This window comes from Chlorocebus sabaeus, chromosome 13 (genome assembly GCF_047675955.1).
Source record: "Chlorocebus sabaeus isolate Y175 chromosome 13, mChlSab1.0.hap1, whole genome shotgun sequence".
NCBI classification, from domain to species: domain Eukaryota; kingdom Metazoa; phylum Chordata; class Mammalia; order Primates; family Cercopithecidae; genus Chlorocebus; species Chlorocebus sabaeus.
In genome coordinates this window covers 1,177,101-1,199,231 of record NC_132916.1, presented here as the reverse complement: position 1 = coordinate 1,199,231, position 22,131 = coordinate 1,177,101, and the positions used below count along the sequence as shown (strand labels likewise).

The window sequence follows — 22,131 nt, the reverse complement described above, 5'->3', positions numbered from 1 at the left end:
CAAAGTTGTGCAAGCCCCATGACATGTGCCACATGATATGAATCATCTTATCACGCAAGCACCAGAAGGAGTCTTCACAGCCTGTAGTTACGGAGACAGCAGGCTAGACAGAGCCGGGGCTCATCCTTCCTCCCCTGCACATTCCTTACGGGGCTGCCGGGGCCGCAGGTAGACAGCGCCTGTCCACAGGTGTGTGTGCAGCCGTGGGCTTCTCACCAGCCTGTGTCCACTCAGTGAAGTAGGACCACCACAGACCACAGAAAGATGTCCTGGGGCATAGGTGAACGAAGACTGCGGGTTCTGGTACCAGGTGACCCGGCCTAGTGTCTGAACCTGCACTTTCCTCAAGACATGAGCTCCCTGGCCTGCAGCTGAGCCCTCCTGGCCACCATGGTTGCACTGTCCTGTGTGAGGTGCAGCTGGAAAGCCTGGCTCAGTCCTCGTCACACAGACCTTGGAAAAGGCCAGGGCCTCTCAGCCTGATCAAGTCGACAGATTTTGCATGGGAAAAGTATGCCTTTAAATGGATTTTCCAACACAGAATGTCATGGCTTCTCTCTGTGACACAGCTCTTGGCAAGTATTTGGAAAGTGAGGCTAAGAATAACAACAATGCCTGTCAAACACACAGGTGTATAAGAAAAATGAGATGATGAAGTGGAATCAAGTGAAAACTAAAAAGCTCTACATAAATATGTTATTTTTATTACTACCTTTTGATGAAGGCAGAGCAACCAACCAGTTTTACGTTACAACACATTGTTCACTACTTCAGAACATTTCATTATGGATAGAAAAGTACAGATAAAAAATAAACATGATACATCTCACCATTAGAAAGGCAGATCTCTGAGGCATCCACTCACAGCACCACCTACTCCTCCTCTGAGTGGTATGGAGAGTACTGCTCATTGGAACCAGGCAGGGGAAGCCTCTTGAGTCCACAGCGGCCAAGTCCTTGACCCCAGGCCAGAGGTTACACCAGAATCCTGCCGTCCATGCCCCACTGGCTTTGTTCTCTGCTTTCCTGGCTGCTGTCTTCCTAGAAAGTCTTCATGGGCAGAGGACTTATACTGCTATTCTTGTACTGCAACCTGACACAGCTGTCTTCCTAGCAGTGGCTTTGCCAAGTTTGTTTTGTCCTAAGTCTTCCCCTGATAGAGGTCTCTAACAGATTTAGTATTTTACATATTAGAGTTTTCTTCTTTGACATTTATTCAGCAATTATTTACATTAAATAATTTAAATTTCTTTTTCTTAGAGTCACATTTGACATAACTGGAGTATGATTTACTTTGGAAAAGTTTATATAAAAACCATAGCAATATGTGTCAGAAACAATATATGTCAAAATTTTAAATGATTTACTGAAATTAAGAATATTAAATAAGACTGGCTTTCTTGCCTTACATCTGCTTTATTTATCTTTTTTTAACTAGTTTTAAATAAATTTCATTTTAACAAAGGGGAAACAATATATTTTTAAATGTTTGGGTAACTCTAAGTATTGGAAAAATAAAAATGAGTTATTTTAAAATTTTGCTTCTCAAAAATATTACAAGAAAAGAAAAATGCATGCACATTTATGGTCAATGTGTGAAAGTTCCAATAAGGATCCCAGGAAGTCGACCCTGTGACATTTCATAGAAGGTGAGGTCACAGCACACTGCATCTCTTGTGAAAATAGAGACAAGTGGTGGCCGGTGAAGCTCTGGGTGGGATGAAAGCCCCCAGCTCCCTGGCTTCACAGATAAGAGACCACTCTAGATCAGGGCATTCCTGGCTGGTCCCAGGGGTCCTCACATGGGGCATCACAGGCTGCTGAGGTTTTCTGGAATCTTGAATTGACTTGGAAGCATCCTCACTCTTCTAGGATCCTATAACCATGGGGTCCTGGGATCTTAGGAGTCCAATATATGCAGATTTAATTCCCAGGACAGCTATTTATCGCTGATGAATGTGTCCAGGCAGCCTGTGGAGCCCTGCCTCGGTTGTTCAATCATCAGCTGTGGGAGGAGGGCCCAGAAGCCATGTTGTGCACAGAGGCAAAGGTCCTGGGACAGAGACTATGCTCACCACGCAGAACCCACAGGCAGAGGCCACACTTACCACACAGAACTCACGGTCAAAGGCCACGCTCATCATGCAGAACCCACAGACAGAGGCCACACTCACCAAGCAGAACCCACAGTCAGAGGCCATGCTCACCATGCGGAATCCACGGGCAGAGGCCACACTCACCAAGCAGAACCCATAGTCAGAGGCCATGCTCATCATGCGGAATCCACGGGCAGAGGCCACACTCACCAAGCAGAATCCACAGTCAGAGGCCATGCTCACCATGCAGAACCCATGAGCAGAGGCCACGTTCACCACACAGAACCCATGGGCAGAGGCCACACTCACCATGTGGAGCCATGAGCCGACTAATCAGAAGACCACAGCCAGTTAGGACTGTTTACTCCTTTATTTTCACTGCCCAAAAGAAATTCTCTCTTTTTTCTTCTAACTCTAATTATCAAACAAATACTATATTATGTTTTATGGAAGGATATTCTGTTTCAACTTTAGCAAATTCTATGTAGGAGTACTGGACTCCACTTTCATTTTCCCAATGAGGAGGATCCCTTTTGAGGAGCAGAAAGACGTAAAACTATGACATGGCACACACAGGGGGAAGGGGCTTGCATAAAAGGGAAATCTGAAGCAAGTTTCAAAGTATGAAAAACAGTTGCTGCTTCTGGCCCGGTGATGGATGAACCACTACTTCTTACTTTTAAGTTGTTCCTAGTAGCATTCCTGGGCCCAGCTCACAGGTCAGTGATTACTCAGCTAGAAAGAGCTGGAGTTTACCATCCAAGGTAGCTGTGGCGAGCTGTAATTGAAAATAAAATACCGTGTAATTCCAGTCGCCTTTTATTAATTGATAACTCTATAAGAAAATAAGCCAAAAGTGTGTTATTTTCCTTATTTGTAATGTTCTGGAACATCAAGTAAAATACATTAACATAGTAGAATCTATATATACAACAGATATTATTCTGACACTTAATTAATTCAAACTACATTTCACTGCTGTTTTAATAACTTTAGGTGCCCTTGTCAGAGCCGATCCGTCTGTGGTGCACAAAAGGGCATGGAACATCCTGGCTAGTGCCCACACGCCTCCTTCCAGGCAGAGCTGAGAAGCAGGCTGCAGGAGAGCACTCCTGATGGAGGAGGAGGAGGAGGTGCCAGGAATCCACCCCACCCAGATAGCAACCGTACTGGCAAACTTGGATGTACGCACCTCCAGTACTTTGAATTTATGGAGTCTGTTGAAGGCTCGCAACTTCCAGAGGAAGACTTGAACTATAAACTTGGTTAATTTTTGTCAACTTCAGATTCTGGCACATTAGCAGCTCCCCCTCCCTGACCCCCACCCCCAGGCACACCTTTCAAAAGCGATCTGCACAGGGCCTGCAGAACCCAGGATGGGCAGAAAGCACCCATCCTCCAAATATCAGGGATCTCTGCTCTGAGCAGCGATGGATGCTTCTTCTTATAGAGGGTGCAAATAGGAGGGCAGCCATTGTTACCCTTCCCACATGGCTACAAGCCCCTTTCCTCCAGGAGAAGCAACTTCCAGGGCATTGAAGGAGTCGGCGCCCTTGATCCCTCCTCCAATTTTCTCTCTTCCCCTTATAGCAGCCAGACAGTAAAAAATTAGACCTTAAAAAACAACTATGTACTTGGGAAAAATTAAAAAGTGACTGTGGAGGCCAAGGTGGGTGGATCACTTGAGGTCAGGAGTTCGAGACCAGCCTAATGTGGTGAAACCCCATCTCTACTAAAAACACAAAAATTAGCTGTGTCCTGTGGCAGGCACCTGTAATCCCAGCTGCTTAGGAGGCTGAGGCATGAGACTCACTTGAACTCAGGAGGCGGAGGTTGCAGTGAGCCAAGATCATGCCACTGCACTCCAGCATGGGTGACAGAGTGAGACCCTGTCTCAAAAAAAAAAATAAAATAAAATAAAAAGAAAGAAACAAAAGAAAAGAAAACAAAAGAAAGTGACTGTGCACGCCACAGGAAAGGCTCAAAAAAAGAACTAAGAAGATGTGAAGTTTACATCTGAGGCTGGTCCTTGGCACAGAGTCAAGCTGCAAAAATCAAAATAAACAGAAACAATAAACAGAACAATGACAAAAAAATCAAACCCAGGGGAAGAGGGAGAACTTTACTTCAGAATTACCACACTACTAGATTCAATTGTCAAGTTTTCAATAAAAGATCACAAGGCATTCAAAGAAATAGGAAAGTATGGCCTATTCAAAGGAAAAAGATAAACAAGGTAATAGAAATTGTCTCAGAAAGGACTCTGATGGCATATCTACAGCACAAAGACTTTAAAACAATTGTTTTCAATTACTCAAACAATTAAAGAGAGATCTAGATAAAGTGAGGAAAATTATGTATGAACAAAACGGAAATATCAATAAAGAGACAGAGAACCTAAAATGAAACAAAAAACTTATGAAGTAAAATATAAAATAATTGAAATAAAGTATTTACTAGAGGAATTCAAAGGCAAGTTTGAGCAGGTGAAGAAAAAATAGAAAACTATCAAGTCTGAGGCACAGAAAGAAAAAAAGAACTGAAAAAAAGTGAACAGAGCCTAAAGGGCCTGTGGGACACCCTCAAGGGGATCAACTTATACATTGCAGGAGAAGAAATAACAGTTGAAAACTCCCAAATTTGATTTTATAAAATGGCTATAAATGTATATCCAAGAAGTTCAATAAATTCCAACTAAGAGGAACTGAAAAAGTCCCACGCTGAGAAACATCATCATCAAACTTTCAAAGGCCAAAGGTAAAGAGAGAATTCTGGAAGGAGCAAGAGAAAAATCTTATTACACACAAAGGATTCTCTGAGATTATCAGCAGATTTCTCATAATAAACTTTGCAGACCACAAGGCAATGGTCTTATTCCTTGGGCTAAAATAAAACTCAAACAAAGCCCCCAAAAACTCTCAACCAAGAATCCTACACCAGCAAAGATGCCCTTCAAAAGTAAGGGAAAAATTAAGATATTCCCAGATAAATGAAGCTGAGGAAGTTTGTTACCACGAGACCTGCCCGGCCAGAAATGTGTACGGGAGCCCCACAAGGTGAAATAAAAGGACCCTAGACAGGAATTTGAAGTTGTATGAAAAAATAAAGATCTTAATAAAGGTAAGTACATGGGCAGTTATAAAAGCTAGTATTATTATAGCAACACTGTATAACTCCACTTTTTGTTTTCCACATGATTTAAAAGACTAATACATTTTAAAAAAACTACTAGTCTAAAAGCTAATATTATCATAACTTTGGTTTGTAACCCCACATTTTATTTTCTAAATAATTTAAGATACTAATGCATTTAAAATAATCACCACTTTATGTTTTGGAGAACAAAATATGTAAAAATGTATTTTGTAATGTCAACAACTGACAGGGGTGGGGACAGAGATGTAAAGAAACAGAATTTTTTGTGTTATTGAAATTCACTGGTATAAATTCAAACTAGAGTGTTATAACTTTAGAATGCTACATGTAATTCCCATGGTAGCCACAAAGAAAACAGCTATACAATATACACAGAAGAAATTGAGAAAGAAACTGAAGGATTTACCTAAAAAATTTGCTTAACAGAAGAGACGGCCATAATGCAGAAAATAAGGGACAAAAAACTATAAGGTGTATCAAAAACAAACAGAAAGATGACAGTAGTAAGTCCCCCATTGTCAGTAATTAGTTTAAACGTAAATGGATTAAATTCTCCAACGAGAAGACAGATTGACAGAATGGATTAAAAACACATAATTCAACTATACTGCCCCTCAGTATACTTGGGGTATTAGTTCCAAGAACTCCCATATAAAATAAAAATTGCACATACTCAAGTCCCATAGTTGGCCCTGTAAAGTCTGTATATTCAAAAACTTGGTCTTCCATATATGCGAGTTTTATATCCTATAAATGCTGAAATTTTTATTTGCATTGGTTAAAGAAATCCACATACAAGCAGACCTGCACAGTTTGAACCCATGTTGTTCAAGTGTCAATTGTATATGCTGTCATATGCATTCCTTTTGAATGGAATGGTGATCAAAAGAAAGCAGGGGTATATACAGTAATAACAGAAATAAAAAAGCTTTAAGTCAAAAAGGCTAAAAGAAACAAAAAAGGACATTATATATTAATAAAAGGTATAATACAAAGAAATATAAATATTATAAACATTTACAGACCTAATAACAGACCATCAAAATACATGAAGCAGAAACTAGTAGAATTTAAGGAAGAAATAAACAGTTTTACAATAATAGCTGGAGGTCTCAATACTCCTCTTTTAATAATGGATAGGACAACCAGACAGAAGAGAGGTAAGGATATAGAGAATTTACACAACACGATAAACCAACTAGATCTGATAAACACTTTACCAAACAAGAACAGCATACATATTCTTCTCAAGTGCACATGGGACATTTTCCCAAAATAGACCATATGTTAAGCCACAAATTAAATCTCAATAGATTTTTAAAAGATAAACATCATACACGGTATCTTCTCTGACCATACAGGATGAATTTAGAAATTGATAATATAAGTTAAACTTGAAAAGTCAAAAATTGTGGAAATTAAATGACACACTCAAACAACCAAGGGATCAAAGAAGAAATAATAAGAAAAATCAGAAAATACTTAGAGATGAATAAAAATAACATACCATGCAAAAAAATCTGTGACACAGCAAGAGTAATGCTAAGAGGGAAATTTATAGCTATAAATACTTACATTTAAAAAAAAAAAAAAGAGCTCAAATCAGCGACCTACTTTACAACTTTGTAAACTAGAGAAAGAACAACAAGCATATCACAAAGCTAGCAGAGGAAGTAAATAAGAAAGATTAGAGCAAAAATCAACAAAATGGAGAAAAGAAAAACAGAGAAAAACAAGGAAACAAAAAAAACATGATTCATTGAAAAGAAAAATGAAATTGAGAAACCTCTAACTATATGGACTAAGAAAAATAAATAAGTGAGTCTTATTTATAAGTGAGTAATTAATTACTCAAATCAGAAATGAAAGTTGTGGACCTTACTACTAATTCTTCAGAAATAAAATGATTATAAGAAAGTACTATTAACAATTGTATGCCAACATATTGGATATCCTAGATAAAATGTACAAATTCCCAGAATCACAAAACTTACCAAGACTGAATCACAAAAAATTATCCAAAATTTGAATACACCTATAACTTGTAAGGAGATTGAATCAGTAACCAAAAATATCTCCTGATAAAGAAAAATCTTAGGCTGGTCATGGTGGCTCACACCTGTAAGCCCAGCAATTTGGGAGGCCAAGGCAGTCAGATCACCTGAGGTCAGGAGTTGAAGACCAACCTGGCCAACATGGCGAAACCCCGTCTCTACTAAAAATATAAAAATTAGCCGGTGTGATGGGTAATTTATAAGGAAAGAAGTTTAATTGACTCAGATTTCCACAGGGCTGGGGAGACCACAGGAAACTTACAATCATGGTGGAAGGGTAAGCAAACATGTCCTTCTTCACATGTCAGTGAAAAGGAGAAGTACTGAGCAAAGGAGGAAAAACCCATTATAAAATCATCAGATCTCATGAGAATTCACTCATTATCATGAGAACACAATGAGGGTAACTGCCCCCATGATTCAATTACCTCCCACTGGGTCTCTCCCACAACCTGTTGGGATTATGGGAACTAATATTCGAGATGAGATTTGGGTGGGGACACAGCCAAACCATATCAAACAGCATAGGGGCAACCACCCCCATGATCCAATCACCTCCCACCAGGTCTTTCCCTAGACACATGGGGATTATGAGGATTACAATTCAAGATGATATTTAGGTGGAGACATAATAAAACGAAATTATTTGGCCCAGCGCCTCCGAAATCTCATGTCTTCACATTTTGAAACACAATCATTCTTTTCCAACAGTCCCCCAAAGTCTTAACTCATTCCAGCATTAACCCAAAAATCCAAGTCCAAAGTCTCATCTGAAACAAGGCAAGCCCCTTTGACCTATGAGACTGTAAAATCAAAAGCAAGTTAGTTACTTCCCAGACACAACGGGAGTAAAGACATTGGGTAAATACCCATTCCAAATGGGAGAAATTGGCCAAAACAAAGGGGCTACAGGCCCCAGACAAGTCCAAAATCCAGTGGGGTAGCCAAATCCTAAAGCTCCAAAATCATCTCCTTTGTCTCCATGTCTCACATCCCAGTCATGCTCATTAAGAGGTGAGCTCCCATGAACTTGCATAGCTCCACCCCTGTGGCTTTGCAAGGTACAGCCTCCCTCCCAGCTGCTTTCATGGGCTGGCACTGAGTGTCTGCAGCTTTTCCAGGAGCACGGTGCAAGTTGTTGGTGGATCTACCATTCTGGGGTCTGGAGGAGGGTGGCCCTCTTCTCACAGCTCCACTAGGCAGTGCCCCAGTGGGGACTCTGTGTGGGGGCTCCAAACCCACATTTCCCTTCTGCACTTCCATAGCAGGGTTTCTTCATGAGGGCCCCAATCCTGCAGCAAACTTCTGCCTGGACATTCAGGTGTTTCCATACAACCTCTGAAATCAAGGTGGAGGTTCCCAAACCTCAGTTCTTGAATTCTGTGCATCTGCAGACCCAACACCATGTGTAAACTGCCAAGGCTTGGGGTTTGCACCCTCTTAAGCAATGGCCTGAGCTATATCTTGGCCCCTTTTAGCCACAGCTGGGATGCAGGGCACCAAATCCTGAGACTGCACAAAGCAGCAAAGCTCTGGGACCAGCCCATAAAACCACTTTTTCCTCCTAGGCCTCTGGGCCTGTGATGGGAGGCACTGTCATGAAGACCTCTGACATGCCCTGAAGACATTTTCCCCATTGTCTTGGTGATTAACATTTAGCTCCTCATTACTTATGTAAATTTCTGCAGCCAGTTTGAATTTCTCCTCAGAAAATATGTTTATATTTTCTATCACATCGTCAGGCTGTGAATTTTCTGAACTTTTATGCTCTGCTTCCCTTTTAAACATAAGTTCCAATTCCAAACCATATATTAATGAATACATAAAACTTAACGCTTTTAAGAGCACCCAAGTCAAATCTTGAACACTTTGCTGCTTAGAAACTTCTTCCGCCAGATACCCTAAATCATCTCTCTCAAGTTCAAAGTTCCATAGATCTCTAGGGCATAGGCAAAATGCTGCCAGTCTCTTTGCTAAAGCATAACAAGAGGGACCTTTATTCCAGTTCCCAAAAAGTTTCTCATCTCCGTCTGAGACCACGTCACCCTGAACTTCATTATCCATATCACTATCAGCGTTTTGGACAAAGCCATTCAACAAGTTTCTAGGAAGTTCCAAACTTTCCCGCATCTTCCTGTCTCCTTCTGAGCCCTCCAAACTCTTCCAACCTCTGCCTGTTACCCAGTTTCAAAGTTGCTGTAAAGATACCCAAAGAGGTTTACCTGACTCACAGTTCTGCAGTACTGGGGACGCCTCAGGAAACTTATGATCATGGCAGAAGGGAAAGCAAACATGTCCTTCTTCACATGATGGCAGGAGGAGAATTGCTGAGAAAAAGGGGGAAATCCCCTTATAAAAACCATCAGATCTTGTGAAAACTTACTCACTAGCATGAGAACAGCATGGACGTAACCACCACCGTGATCCAATTACCTCCCACCAGGTCCCTCCCATGACACATAGGGATTATGGGAACTACAGTTCAAGATGAGATTTGGGCGGGGACACAGCAAAACCGTATCAGCTGTCAACTAAATATTAACTTGGTGGGGCAGGATCTGCATTTTGAGGGCAAATTCAGGAGAGTGTTAACAAGCTCTTTTGCCAGATATCTCAGTCTGCTCAGGCTGCCATAACAAAATAACATAGATGAGGGGCCTAAACACAGATTTGTAATTCTCACAGTTCTGTAGGCTTGGAAATCCAAAACCAACTTGTCAACTTGGTTGAGTTCTGGTGAGGGCTCTCTTGCTGGCTTGTGGAAGGCTACCTTCTGACTTTGTGCTCATATGGCCTTCCCTTGGCCATGTAGAGAGAAAGATCTCTCTTTCTTCTTCTTTTATAATGTCTCCAATCTTATAGAATTAGTACTCCACCCTTGTGACCTCATGTAACCTAATTTCCTCCTAAAAGGCCTATATCCAAACACAGTCATATTGGGGGTTGGGCCTTCCACATATAAATTTTGGGGAAATACAAGTGCTTCATAATATTCTGCCCTTGGCCCCTGTACACTCATATTCTTCTTACATGTAAAATATATTCATTCCATCCAAACAGACACAAAAGTCTTAACTCATTCCAGCATCAACTCTAAAGTCTAAAAGTCCAAAGTCTCCTCTAAAGCTCTATCTGTTAACCTTTGAAAACGAAAGTTATATTTTCCAAATTACAATGGTAGGACCAGCATAGCATAGACATTCGCATCCCAAAAGGGAGAAATGGGAAGAAGGAAGGGGTGACAGGTCCCAAGCAAGCCCAAAACCTAGCAAGGCAAACTCCATTTAATTTTAAGGTTGGAGAACAACCCTCTCAGCTTCATGCCCTGCCTTCAGGCCCACTGGGGTGGCAGCAGCGTCTCCATGACTTGGAGAGTGGTCCCTCCCAAGGCACTGAGCAGGGGCATATCTGACCCACCAAAGCCAGACAAGCTGTACCCTGTGAAACCAAATGGGAATTTGTGCTCCCTGATGGGCCTGTGGTGGGAGTGGCAGCCCTGCTCACTGCTGAATCATCTTCAGGATCATTCCCTTTTCTTGAGAAATAGTGCACATTTACAGCCAAAGAGCCCTATAGTTCTATTTTATAGACTCCAAGGCACCTGACAGGTTTCCTTCATTCTGTTCCTCCTCTTTCTCTGTTCCCATTAGTTTACACTGGCAGTGTCTCCACTGGTATAATCCCATCTCTATTCCCAGTATCTGCCAAGAGAGTTGATTAAGTCCATGAGTTACACCCATAATCTCTTTAACAAATTTTTTTTAGCCACACCCTTAGTGGTCTTTTTAGAACAAGCTTTCCTTTTTTTTTTTGCCATATTGATAGACTAATAATTTTCTAAATCTTCATTTTACTATAAGCAATCAGGAGGAACCATGCCATTCCTTCAATTGTTTACTCAGAAATCTCCTCAGCTAAATATCCAATTCCACTGCTCACAAGTCCTACTTTGCACAAAATACTAGAATACAATTCAGCCAATTTCTTTGTTCCTTTATAACACAGACCATCTTTCCTCCAATTTCAGTAACATTATTTTCACTTCCATTTGAGACCCCACCAGATGGCCTCTAACATTCCTGTTTTTTACTCACATTCTGTGTATAATTATTTACATTCCCTCTCAGAAGCTAGAAGCTTTCTCTCCAGCTCTCCTGTTTCCTTTCAGAACCCTCAACAGAGTCACTACTATTGTTTGCATCTCCAGCATGCACATCACAACTCCCCCAGACTCCATCCATCACTCTTTCAATGCCACTTCCACATTTGTAAGTGTTACAGCAGCAGCACTCTACTTCTTGTTACTAAAATCTGTCTTAGTTCAAGCTGCTATAACAAAATACCATATACCAGGAGACTAGAAAAATACAAATTACCATTTTCAGTGCTGGAGCTAGAAGTCTGAGACCTAGCTGACAGGATGGCCACATTCTGGTGAGGGCTTGCGTGGTTGCCTTCTCACTGTGTCCTCACGTGACCTTCTATCAGTTTACACGTGAGTGGGGAGAGAGAGACAGACAGGAGAGAGATCTTTCTTCCTCTTCTTACAAAGCCAACAATTCTGTCAGATTAGGACCTTACCTCTATGAACTCTTTTAACCTTAATCACCTCCCAAAAGCCCTATCTCCAAATATAGTGATGTCAGGGGCTAGAACTTCAACATAAATATTTTGGGGTAGAGGAGCATGCAATGTGATCCATAGCACAGGATGTGGCTTTATAGGCTTTTTAAATAATAAAGGTGGCATTCTGCTCTCATTCTGTCTGACTCCTATATCTAACCCTAATCAGCCTCTGAACTCAGACAGGGGAAATGAGTTCTCTTTATACCTCTGCCAGCACCTCAGACCCACTAAGTGCAGCCACATGGGGCTTTCGCTCTTGCAGGTGGTTGATAGTGGCTTTTCCATTTACTATGTTTCTCAGCAACATCTAAATTTAGAAGCTAGCTAGTTGAGTCCGAGGCTGACTACAGAGTCTTCTTGGTGCAGTTCTAGTCATATTAAGTTGGTGCAAAAGTAACTGCGGTTTTTGTCACTGCAGTGGCAAAACCTGCAATTACTTTTGCACCAAAGTAATAAATCAGCATCAGGTCTAAGAATACAGAGCTAGAGCCATAGCGGCAAATCTCAGTCTTTATCCTGACCCATGAGTCTGCATGCTTGTTCACAGCCAATAGTCATCTCCCACAAGGCCTCAGGTTGGTTCCAAACTTCTTAATTACACAAGAATTGGGAATACTTCATTTCAGAGATGCCAGGGGTTTTTTTGTCCTCAAAGAGTAGTAGATTTTATTTTTTAAAATTAAAATGAGGTAGGAGTCATTTTCATGAGTTTGATTTTAAAACCATTAAGAAAAAGGAAAAGGGAATAAAATTATTTCCATTCTAAAGGCTAATGAGGCAAGTTTTAAAATGTCCACGGCTTGAATACTATGATGTCATCTGAAAACAGGTGCCCATAGAAAAGAACCACAGTTGTACGACAAGTGTCCTAGCCTCTTAACTTATTAGAGTAAGTATTCCCTGACTACCTTGGCCTTCCCAAAGCTGCCACATTTTTTCTTTTGTAAGACATTGCTAGTTTTAAGGTGTCCCAATAATATCTTAGGTGATGTCTTAGTCCATCTGGGCTGCTATAAAAAATACCTTAGACTGAGTAATCTATAAAAACAGAAATGTATTACTCAGTTCTGGAGGTTGGGAAGTCCAAGATCATGGCACCAGTAGATTTGGTGTCTGGTGAGGGCTGCTCTTTGCTTCCAAGATGGTGCATCTTGCTGCTTCCTCACATGGCAGGAGGGGCAGGAGCATGCCCTCCAACCTCACTTAGAAGGTGTTATTCCCACTCATGAGGGTGGAGCCCTCACGACTTAATCATCTTTTAATACTATCACATTGGGTATTAGGTTCTAACACATGAAATTTGAGGGGACACCATCATTCAGCCCATAGCAGGTCATGTATTATTAATCCATCAGTAGCTTCCTAAGTTGATCATTTCTGGATGATCAATCTATCAGTTGCTTCCCAGGCTGATCATTTTTAGATTACCAATCTATCAGTTGCTTCCTAGGCTGAAGATTTTTAGATGATCAATCTATCAGTAGCTTCCTAGACTGATCATTTTTAGATTGACATTGATAGAGCTTTGCTTTCATAATTGATTAAGTGAATCAAACATAAAAAAAAAAAACAGAAATAACAATAACAGGACTTTTTTGGGCTTATTTCACACTGGCAATGCCCTGAGTCTGCTAGACACATATACACATAAAATCTCCTACGTTAGAGAAGACTTGCAGAGCCATTAGAAGAAGCACAGAGTAGCAGCTAGACCTTTTATTACTTGGTTAAAATTTTAAAATATTTTCTCTAGTTTTTGTGCAGTGATTACCAACACAGGTTCTAGAGTCAAACTTTGGTTCTCCCATACATTTGCTACATGATTTGAGGGAAGTTACTTAAATTCTCTTTACCTCAGTTTAGGACAATTATTGGGGTAATAATATTACCTATCTAAAAGTTGTAAGGATTGAATTAGTTTATATAAAGCATTTATCATAATACCAGACACACAGAAAGCACTACGTAAATGTTATGATTTAAATGATAGATATAGATAAGAAAGAAAAAAATGTGAAATTTTCAGACTGAGTATACAACTTACTCTTATTCCTATGAGTAATAAACTAGTATTTATAGAGCAGAGTTTGGCCTGAATGAGCACACTATTCTGGAGGGAGAAATTAATTATTTCAAGGCTAAAAAACATATCTGATTTCATGTTGGAGTGAAACTGCATTTATTTAAAAGTCCCAAAATAAATTTACCCTCATAGACATGTCAAATTTAAAATTTCTCCTTAACTGGATTATATCAGAGACAACAATGTTAAGCCACACACATTCTAGACTTTTTTTTAAGTGAGGCTTATCTGTTTTAAATAACTCAGTCTGCAAAACACTGCTACAAATTTCATACTAATGACATATTGGAACATTAATAATTTGCCTAGGACAGCTCTTGAAACAACATAAAAATACTTTTCAGATAGCTGTGGCACTTCTATTTCCAAATGCTTGAACCATTAAGAAAAAGAAAATGGCAATGAAGAAAAAGCAACAAAGTCCAGCAGATAAACATATTAGGACTTATTCACGTGAATACACTCTGAATTTGGCTAGGAACCAGATCTCTTAATGTCCAGTCTCTGTCCATGTAAACAGAAGACGTGCCACTTGACCCAGCTCTCTTGTCCACATCAGCTCATCCCCAGAGGCAAGTGCACTTGGAGACTGAAAACTGACAAAAGGTAAGGAGGCTCAGGGTTGGTTGCCTGCGGGACTCAATTGACTAGTTGTGAGCTTTATTTTATGGAAAATGGGGCTGCAGAAAATGGGCAACGAGTTATTTTTAAAGAGACTTTTTAAGAGACATAGTGACATTAGGAGAGTCTCTTGGGCAAGTTGACAACCAAGAATGAGAAAAAAGGAAAACTCTCCAAATGTCTCTTCAGTGAGAGAGAAAAGGTGCTGTAATAATTTAGAGGGAATGAGTAACTCAGTGGCAAGGGACAGAAACCCACCTTGCACTAGTTTAGCAGAAAGACATTTTATTGTATGGTTATTGGAATGTCTAAAGGAGCTAAAGAAAAAAACAGATTTGGGGGTTTGGGGAAAACCAGAGCCGTAGATGTAAGAATCACCAGTACTTCATTTCAGTTTCATCACCTGGGTCTATTCACTGATAGGTGTTCTCCTTACACTTTTTTCTCTTTGGAAACCATGTGTCTCCAGTTCTGTAATCCACATGGCAAGAGAAAACAAAATGAGCAAGCAAAACAAACAGCAACAAAAAGCCAGGATCTCCTCAGCTATCAGGTTTCAGCTTTGGCCTCTGCTTCTCTGTTTCAGCTTCAAAATTTAGCCCAACTGGGGCCAGGTGTCAGTCATAGCTGCCCCCATGGTAACTGTGTGTGACAAATGGAAGTTTCCCAGAAAAGCAATAAGCTGAAAGGCAAGCTATGAAGGACAGGAACAAATCTTTTCTAAAAGAAATTAGGATATCCCCATAGAGTAAATCTGTAATCACAGGGCTTCCCTTATGCAAGTTTTCAGTTTTAATTTATGCTGTCTATGTGATTCAAATATAACCAACTCAAGAAACTAACAAAAACAAAGAAATATGGTGTTGCCTAGTAATATTCCTGGAGCACCTACAGAAGCAAACCTAGAGCTTCCTGGAGGTCCACATTCTCAGGTGAAGTCACAGGCAATCCTTAAGGATAAACTCTGCTGAAGATCATCTCTCCATGAATTAGTTAGTTGACAATAAACAGCAGAAACAAGGTACTAAGAACTTCAGACAATATAACTGTAATATGTAGTCTTTAAATAAATTTTGTTTTATTATTAGAAACACAGTAAAAGAAAAAGACATTAGTTATAATAGAAATGCAAGTGAAGTCATTGATGGTAAACATTTAATTCATGGGTGAAGACCTGCTAAGAAATAGCTGAAGAGAGAATTAGTGAATTGGAAAACTGATATAAAGAAATCATTGAGAACGTAACTCAGAGTTGAGAGGATGGAAAATGTGCAAGAGAGTTCAGATAACAGACTAAACCCAATATTCATTTAGCAGGAATTCTACAATTTAAAAAAACAGTGAGAAAAGATAAAGGGGAATAATAATGAGCAGAATTATTAAGAAATAAATTAAGAAATAATTAAGAAAAAAATCATTATTAAGGAAACAAAGTGAGTTCCAGGAAAGATAAAAATAAACCTAGACGTAAATTACTAGCAAATCTCTCATATAGGACATGCAATAATCTTTCTAAATCAATGGGCTTCATTCTGAATCTATATGACATGGCAGTCAGCTCTTGATAAGTAAAGTGCTCACCCCATTCACAGAAATTCACTTTCAGTTAGTGTTCAGTGAGGTACAACAAGTGCAGAGGAGGGCCCTGAGTGACTCTGAGGTCTAGCAAGAATCAAGACACACTTTTTAATATATTACTCTTTTCTACACTTTAAACATTACTGTCAGTTGTTGGCCATCAACTTTGTCATGGTGTCCTTCATTGAAAATAATTCTGTAACTACATTACATTTTTTTGTCTCATGTTTTATACCTTTCAAGTTTTATTTCAAAAGTTTTTCACAAGCACAGTGTTTACAAAAATATTATCCTACATTTTCTTCTACTTATTGATTGATTAATTCATTTTGAAATGCAGTTTTGCTCTTTCACCCAGGCTGGAGTGCAGTGGCACAGTCTCAGCTCACTGCAACCTCCACCCTCCCTGGATTCAGGCAATTCTCCTGCCTCAGCCTCCAAAGTAGCTGGGATTATAGGCACCTCCCACCATATCTGGCTAATTTTTGTATTTTTAGTAGAGACAGGTTTTTGCCATGTTGGCCAGGCTGATCTCAAACTCCTGACCTCAGGTGATCCACCCGCCTCAGCCTCCCAACGTTCTAGGATTATAGGTGTGAGCCATTGCAGCTGGCCTCTTCTACTTACTTATAGTTTTACCTTTCAATTGAGATATTTAAATCATATATTTAAATAGAAATAGTTTTATCTTTCACAATGGAGAGAGCCAGTTTTTCTCTAAACCTTGTACCAAATAACCCATCTTTTCCCCATTATTTTGTGCTTCCATATTTAAAATGTATCAAGCCTGAAAATATACATGGGTCTCCCTCTGAATTCTCTGGCTTAATTGCAGTTCTTGAGCCGCTGCTCCATGTTTTTATTTCTGTGTCTTCAAAAGCATTTTTTATTCTCTAATAGGGAAAATATAAAGTTGACTTTACCTTTTATGGACCTTTCTTCTCCTACATATTTTTTGGAATAAGTTTACTGAGTTCTACTGGCATTTTGATGGAAACTGCAGTGAATTATGCATTAATGGAGAATTGACACTTTTATAACATTAAGCTGTAACTTAAGCTATGGAATTATATGGAATGCTACTCAGATCTTCTATGCAGTTGTTGGGAGAAAAGCTGAGTGTTGGGAGAGAAGCTGAGGCAGGGCTTGCATAACTGACATAATGTAAAAGAGTCTTGGAACATGTCCGGGGTTCAGGGTCTAAAACCCCTCATGGCCTTTGGAACACCAAGCTCTGTGCTAAAGGGTGGGAGGCTATCCTGATGCACCATAATCTAAGCCCAGGGCATAAAACCCTTCGTGGCTTGGATAGAATCCATGGCTCCTGGCTCTGGAATGTGTCTAGACTTGCTGGCTCCTTGCTCCTTGCTCTCCCAGGGTCGATTGTGTCTTGAGTTAAAAGAACCTGCTCTCCATTATCTCAAGTAGCAGAGCATATGCTAAACCATCATAGCTGTAAATCATGTGCTTAATGCAATGCTCCCTTTCAACTCCACATTCTCACCACTTCTTTGTTTGATCACCAATAAATAGTCTGGGCTTCCAGAGCTCAGGGCCTTCACAGCCTCCATACTCGCATTGGCCCCCTGGACCCACTTTCTCTTTTAAACTGTCTTTTCTCATTCCTTTGACTCCGCCAGACTTTGTCACCCCCACGACCTGGTGTTGAGTTTGATCACCCCAAAAGCAGTTTATTAGAGATTTAAATTTTTCCCCATGGCTATTTTTTTTAGTTAAGTTCCTACATACTTTCAAGTATGAGTTGCCATTATAAAGGAAATCTTATTTTTAAGTTTACTTAGTTATTGTTAGTGCAATTATTGTTGTAACTAGATATTGCATGCAGTGACCTTGTTGAATTAGGTTAGTTATAATAGCATAATAATTCTGTTGGTCTTTCAAGCTAAATTAATCAAATCATCTGCAAATAATAAAAGTATTGTCTCTACCAGTCGTCACTCTTGTTTGTCTTTCTTTGTTATATTGGATAGGATCTCCAGTATTGTGTCAAAAGGAGTTGTAAAAATGACATTTGTGTCTTTTAAAAAAACCTGTATCTTTGTCATGTTCTTTAATAAGAAAATACATGTAAAATTTCATTAAATACAAGATTTACTGTAAGCTTTGTCATAGCAACTAAACAGATTCAGATGAAGAATCTCCTTTTTATTCCTACTTTGCTAGATTTCATTTTAAATCCTAAATAGTAACAAAAGCAAATGCTTCTTCAGCATCTACTGAGATAAGAAAGTATCTTCTCCTTACTGTATCAAAGTAGTGAATCAAGTCATTAGATTTTCTGATGCTTAGCTGACCTTGAGTTTGGAGTAAACCCCACTTAGTCAAGATGCCTTTTAAAAGCACAGTTGAATTCAGTTGGCTCTTGTTTTATTAGGATTTATACAATTTTGTTCATAACTGAAATGGGCCCATAATTGCCTTTTTGCATTTTATTAGCTGGTGTTCAAATAAAACCTACCCCATTCTCACTGTGAAAACAAATGTAATTCTTATATATCCCTCTGGTGGGAAGGTATAATTGCACAGGTGCTTGGAAAACAGTTTGGCAGTTTCTTAATTTTTTTAAATTTGTTTTTAATTTGAGACAAAGTCCGGCTCTGTTGACCAGGCTGGAGTGCAGTGGTGCGATCTCAGCTCACTGAAACCTCCACCTCCTGGGATCAAGCAATTCTTGTGCCCCAGCCTCCCAAGCAGATGGGACAACAGGCATGCACTACTATGACCAGCTAACTTCTGTATTTTTAGTACAGACATGGTTTCTCCACGTTAGCTAGGCTGGTCTTGAACCCCAAGCCTCAAGTGATCCACCCACCTTGGCCTCCCTATGAGATTACAGACGTGAGCCACTGTGCCTGGCCTGTTTGGTAGTTTCTTATAAAGTAAAACATACAAATAATATATGACCTAGAAATCCTGTATGTATTTATTCAATAAAAATATGCATTCATTCAAAGAACTGTTCATGAATGTTTCTAGCAGCTGCATTCATAATAGATAAAAATTAGAGCCAGTCAAAACATCCACACACTGGCAAATGAATACACAAAGTGTGACATATCTATGCAATGGAACATGACTTGGCAATAAAAAAAAAAACTACTGATACATAAACAAATCTCAAAAGTACTACGCTCATGAAGGAACACACACACTAAGTGCACACCACACTTTCCAACTTACATGACTGCCTGAAATAACAAGATTGGAGGCACAGAAGTGAAGCCAGGGTTGGCCAGTGACTGGGGGTTAGAGGTGACTACAAGGGGGGACATGAGATCTCTCTGGGTGGGGGTGTTCTTCATCCTGACTGTGGTGGAGGTCACATGATGACTCAGCTATAAATTCTCATTTACTTGTACAACACAAGAATGAATCTTGCTGTAGATAAATTATATATCAATAAGCCTTCATTTAAAAAAATACTACCACATGTTGGACAAAGTAATGCAGATAATAGAAGCTGGCAAAAGATTATTCAAAAGAAATTATGTCAAAAATTCTTATTGAGTAATAAAATATGATTTTGCATTTTAAGCTATGTAAAAGATGGCACTAACAAAATAATGTTGCTTGTATCTCAGGTTAAGTGGGGCGTATATGTACAGTAATACTTTATTATGAAGAATTATAAGCCTATATCATAAATTAATTCTTAAAACTCTAGATATTTAAATGCCCAAAGAAAAAAAAAAGATGGCTTTTCTTTACCATATCACACACCTTACGTGCCCCCAATAAAGCAATCTTAAAAAACAATGATTAAAAACCAGATGGAGCTACAGTAACTAAAACAACATGGTACTGGTAAAAAAAAACAACAACAATAACAGCAGCAAAAAAACTAGACACATAGACCAATACAATACAATGGAAAATTCAGAAAGAAAGCCACACATCTAAAACCATCTGATCTTTGACAAGGCTGACAAAACAAGCAATGAGGAAAGGACTCCCTATTCAATAAATGGTGTTGGAATAACTGGCTGGCCATATGCAGAAGACTGAAGCTGGACTCCTTTCACCATATATGTAAATTAATTCAAAATGGACTACATGTTTAAATGTAAGACTGCAAACTATTAAAATCCTGAAAGACAACCTAGGAAATACTCTTCTTAACTTCGTCCTTGGCAAATAATTTTTGGCTAAGTCCCCTAAAGCAATTGCAACAAAAGCAAAAATTGACAAATGGGACCTAATTAAATGAAAGAGCTTCTGTACAGCAAAAGAAACTCTCAACAGAGCAAAAAGACAATCTTTTGACAGATGAAAATTATGCATATTGGACAGAGTCTAATACCCAGAATCTATAGGGAATTTCAAGAAGCAAAAACAAATAACCTCATTAAAAAATGGGCAAAGGGCACGAATAGACACATCTCAAAAGAAGACATACAAGTGGCCAATAAACAAATGAAAGAAATATTCATTATCAGAAATCATCAGGGAAATGTAAATCAAAACTACAATGATATACCATCTCATACCAATCAGAATGGCTATTATTAAAAAGCCAAAAAACAGAAAACTGACTTTAAACCAACAAAGATCAAAAAAGACAAAGAAGGACATTAAATTATGGTAAAGGATTCAATTTAACAAGAAAAACTTAACTGTCCGAAATATATATGCACTCAAGACAGAAGCATCCAGATTCTAATGATTTAGGCATCTAGATTTTATATGGTGACAATTAAACAAAATGTGTTTATGATATAAAAATGAATGAAATAAAATCCAATTTAATAAGTTATTATTTCTCATTTTGAACCATGTATCTAAAATGATATATGCTTATTAGCTGCTTTATAACTACTTATCAGCATTCTGTCAATCATGAAGTCATTTCTTTTAACTTTTATTTTAACTCCAGGGTTACAAGTGCAGGTTTATTACATAGGACAACTTGTGTCATGGGAGTTTGTTGTAGAGATTATTTCATCACCCAGGTATTAAGTCTAGTACCCATTAGTTGTTTTTCCTGACTGTCTCCCTCCTTCCACCCCCTACTGTTGAGTACATCCCAGTGTCTGTTGTTCCCCTCTATGTGCCGTCGAGTTCTCATCATTTAGCTCCCACTAACATGTAAGAATATTCAGTGTTTGGTTTTCTGTTCCTGTATCAGTTCACTAAGGATAGTGGCCTCCAGCTCCACCCATGTTCCTGCAAAGGACATCATCTCATCCTTTTTTATGGTTGCATAGTATTCCATGGTATATATGTACTGCATTTTCTTTACCCAGTCTATTACTGGTATGCATTTATGTTGATTCCATGTCTTTGCTATTGCAAATAGTGCTACAGTGAACATACATGTGCATGAGTCTTTATAATAGAATGATTTATATTTCTTTGGGTATATACCAAGTAATGGGATTGCTAGGTTGAATGGGAATTTTCTCTTTAGGTCTGTGAGGAATCACCACACTGTCTTTCACAATGGTTGAACTAATTTTGTGCTCCACAACCTCGACAACATCTGTATTTTTTGACTTTTTAATAATTGCCATTCTGACTGATATGAGATGGTATCCCATTATGGTTTTGATTTGCATGTCTCTTAGAATCAGTGATGTTGAGCACAAAGCAAGTTCTTAGAGACCTTCAAAGAGATTTAGTCTCTCGCACAATAACAGTGGGAGACTTCAACACCCCACTGACAGTATTAGACAGGTCATCAAGGCAGAAAATTAACAAAGATACTCAGGACTTGAACAACACTAGACCAAAGGGACCTGATAGATAGCTACAGAACTGATCACCCTGAAAAGACAGAATATACATTCTTCTCATCACCACATGTCACATACTCAGAAATCAATCACACAATCAGACATAAAATAATTCTCAACGAATGCAAAATATTGAAATCATACCAACTACTCTCTCTGACCAC

General features: G+C 39.1%; 1 protein-coding gene across 6 annotated transcripts in view; it reads right to left on the bottom strand.

Moving 5' to 3' along the window:
- Positions 1-1,564: 1,564 nt before the first annotated feature.
- The window catches only part of WDR27 (WD repeat domain 27), a 246,079-nt gene continuing 225,512 nt past the window's right edge, over positions 1,565-22,131 (bottom strand). For 5 of the 6 annotated variants that reach the window (XM_073022250.1, XM_038001231.2, XM_073022251.1 and 2 more), the window contains one exon: positions 1,565-2,874. In XM_073022250.1, coding sequence (XP_072878351.1) covers positions 2,824-2,874 — 51 coding nt within the window. In that variant the 3' untranslated portion in view covers positions 1,565-2,823. The remainder of the gene's footprint in view (positions 2,875-22,131) is intronic. The other variant, XM_038001226.2, reaches the window with a different exon arrangement.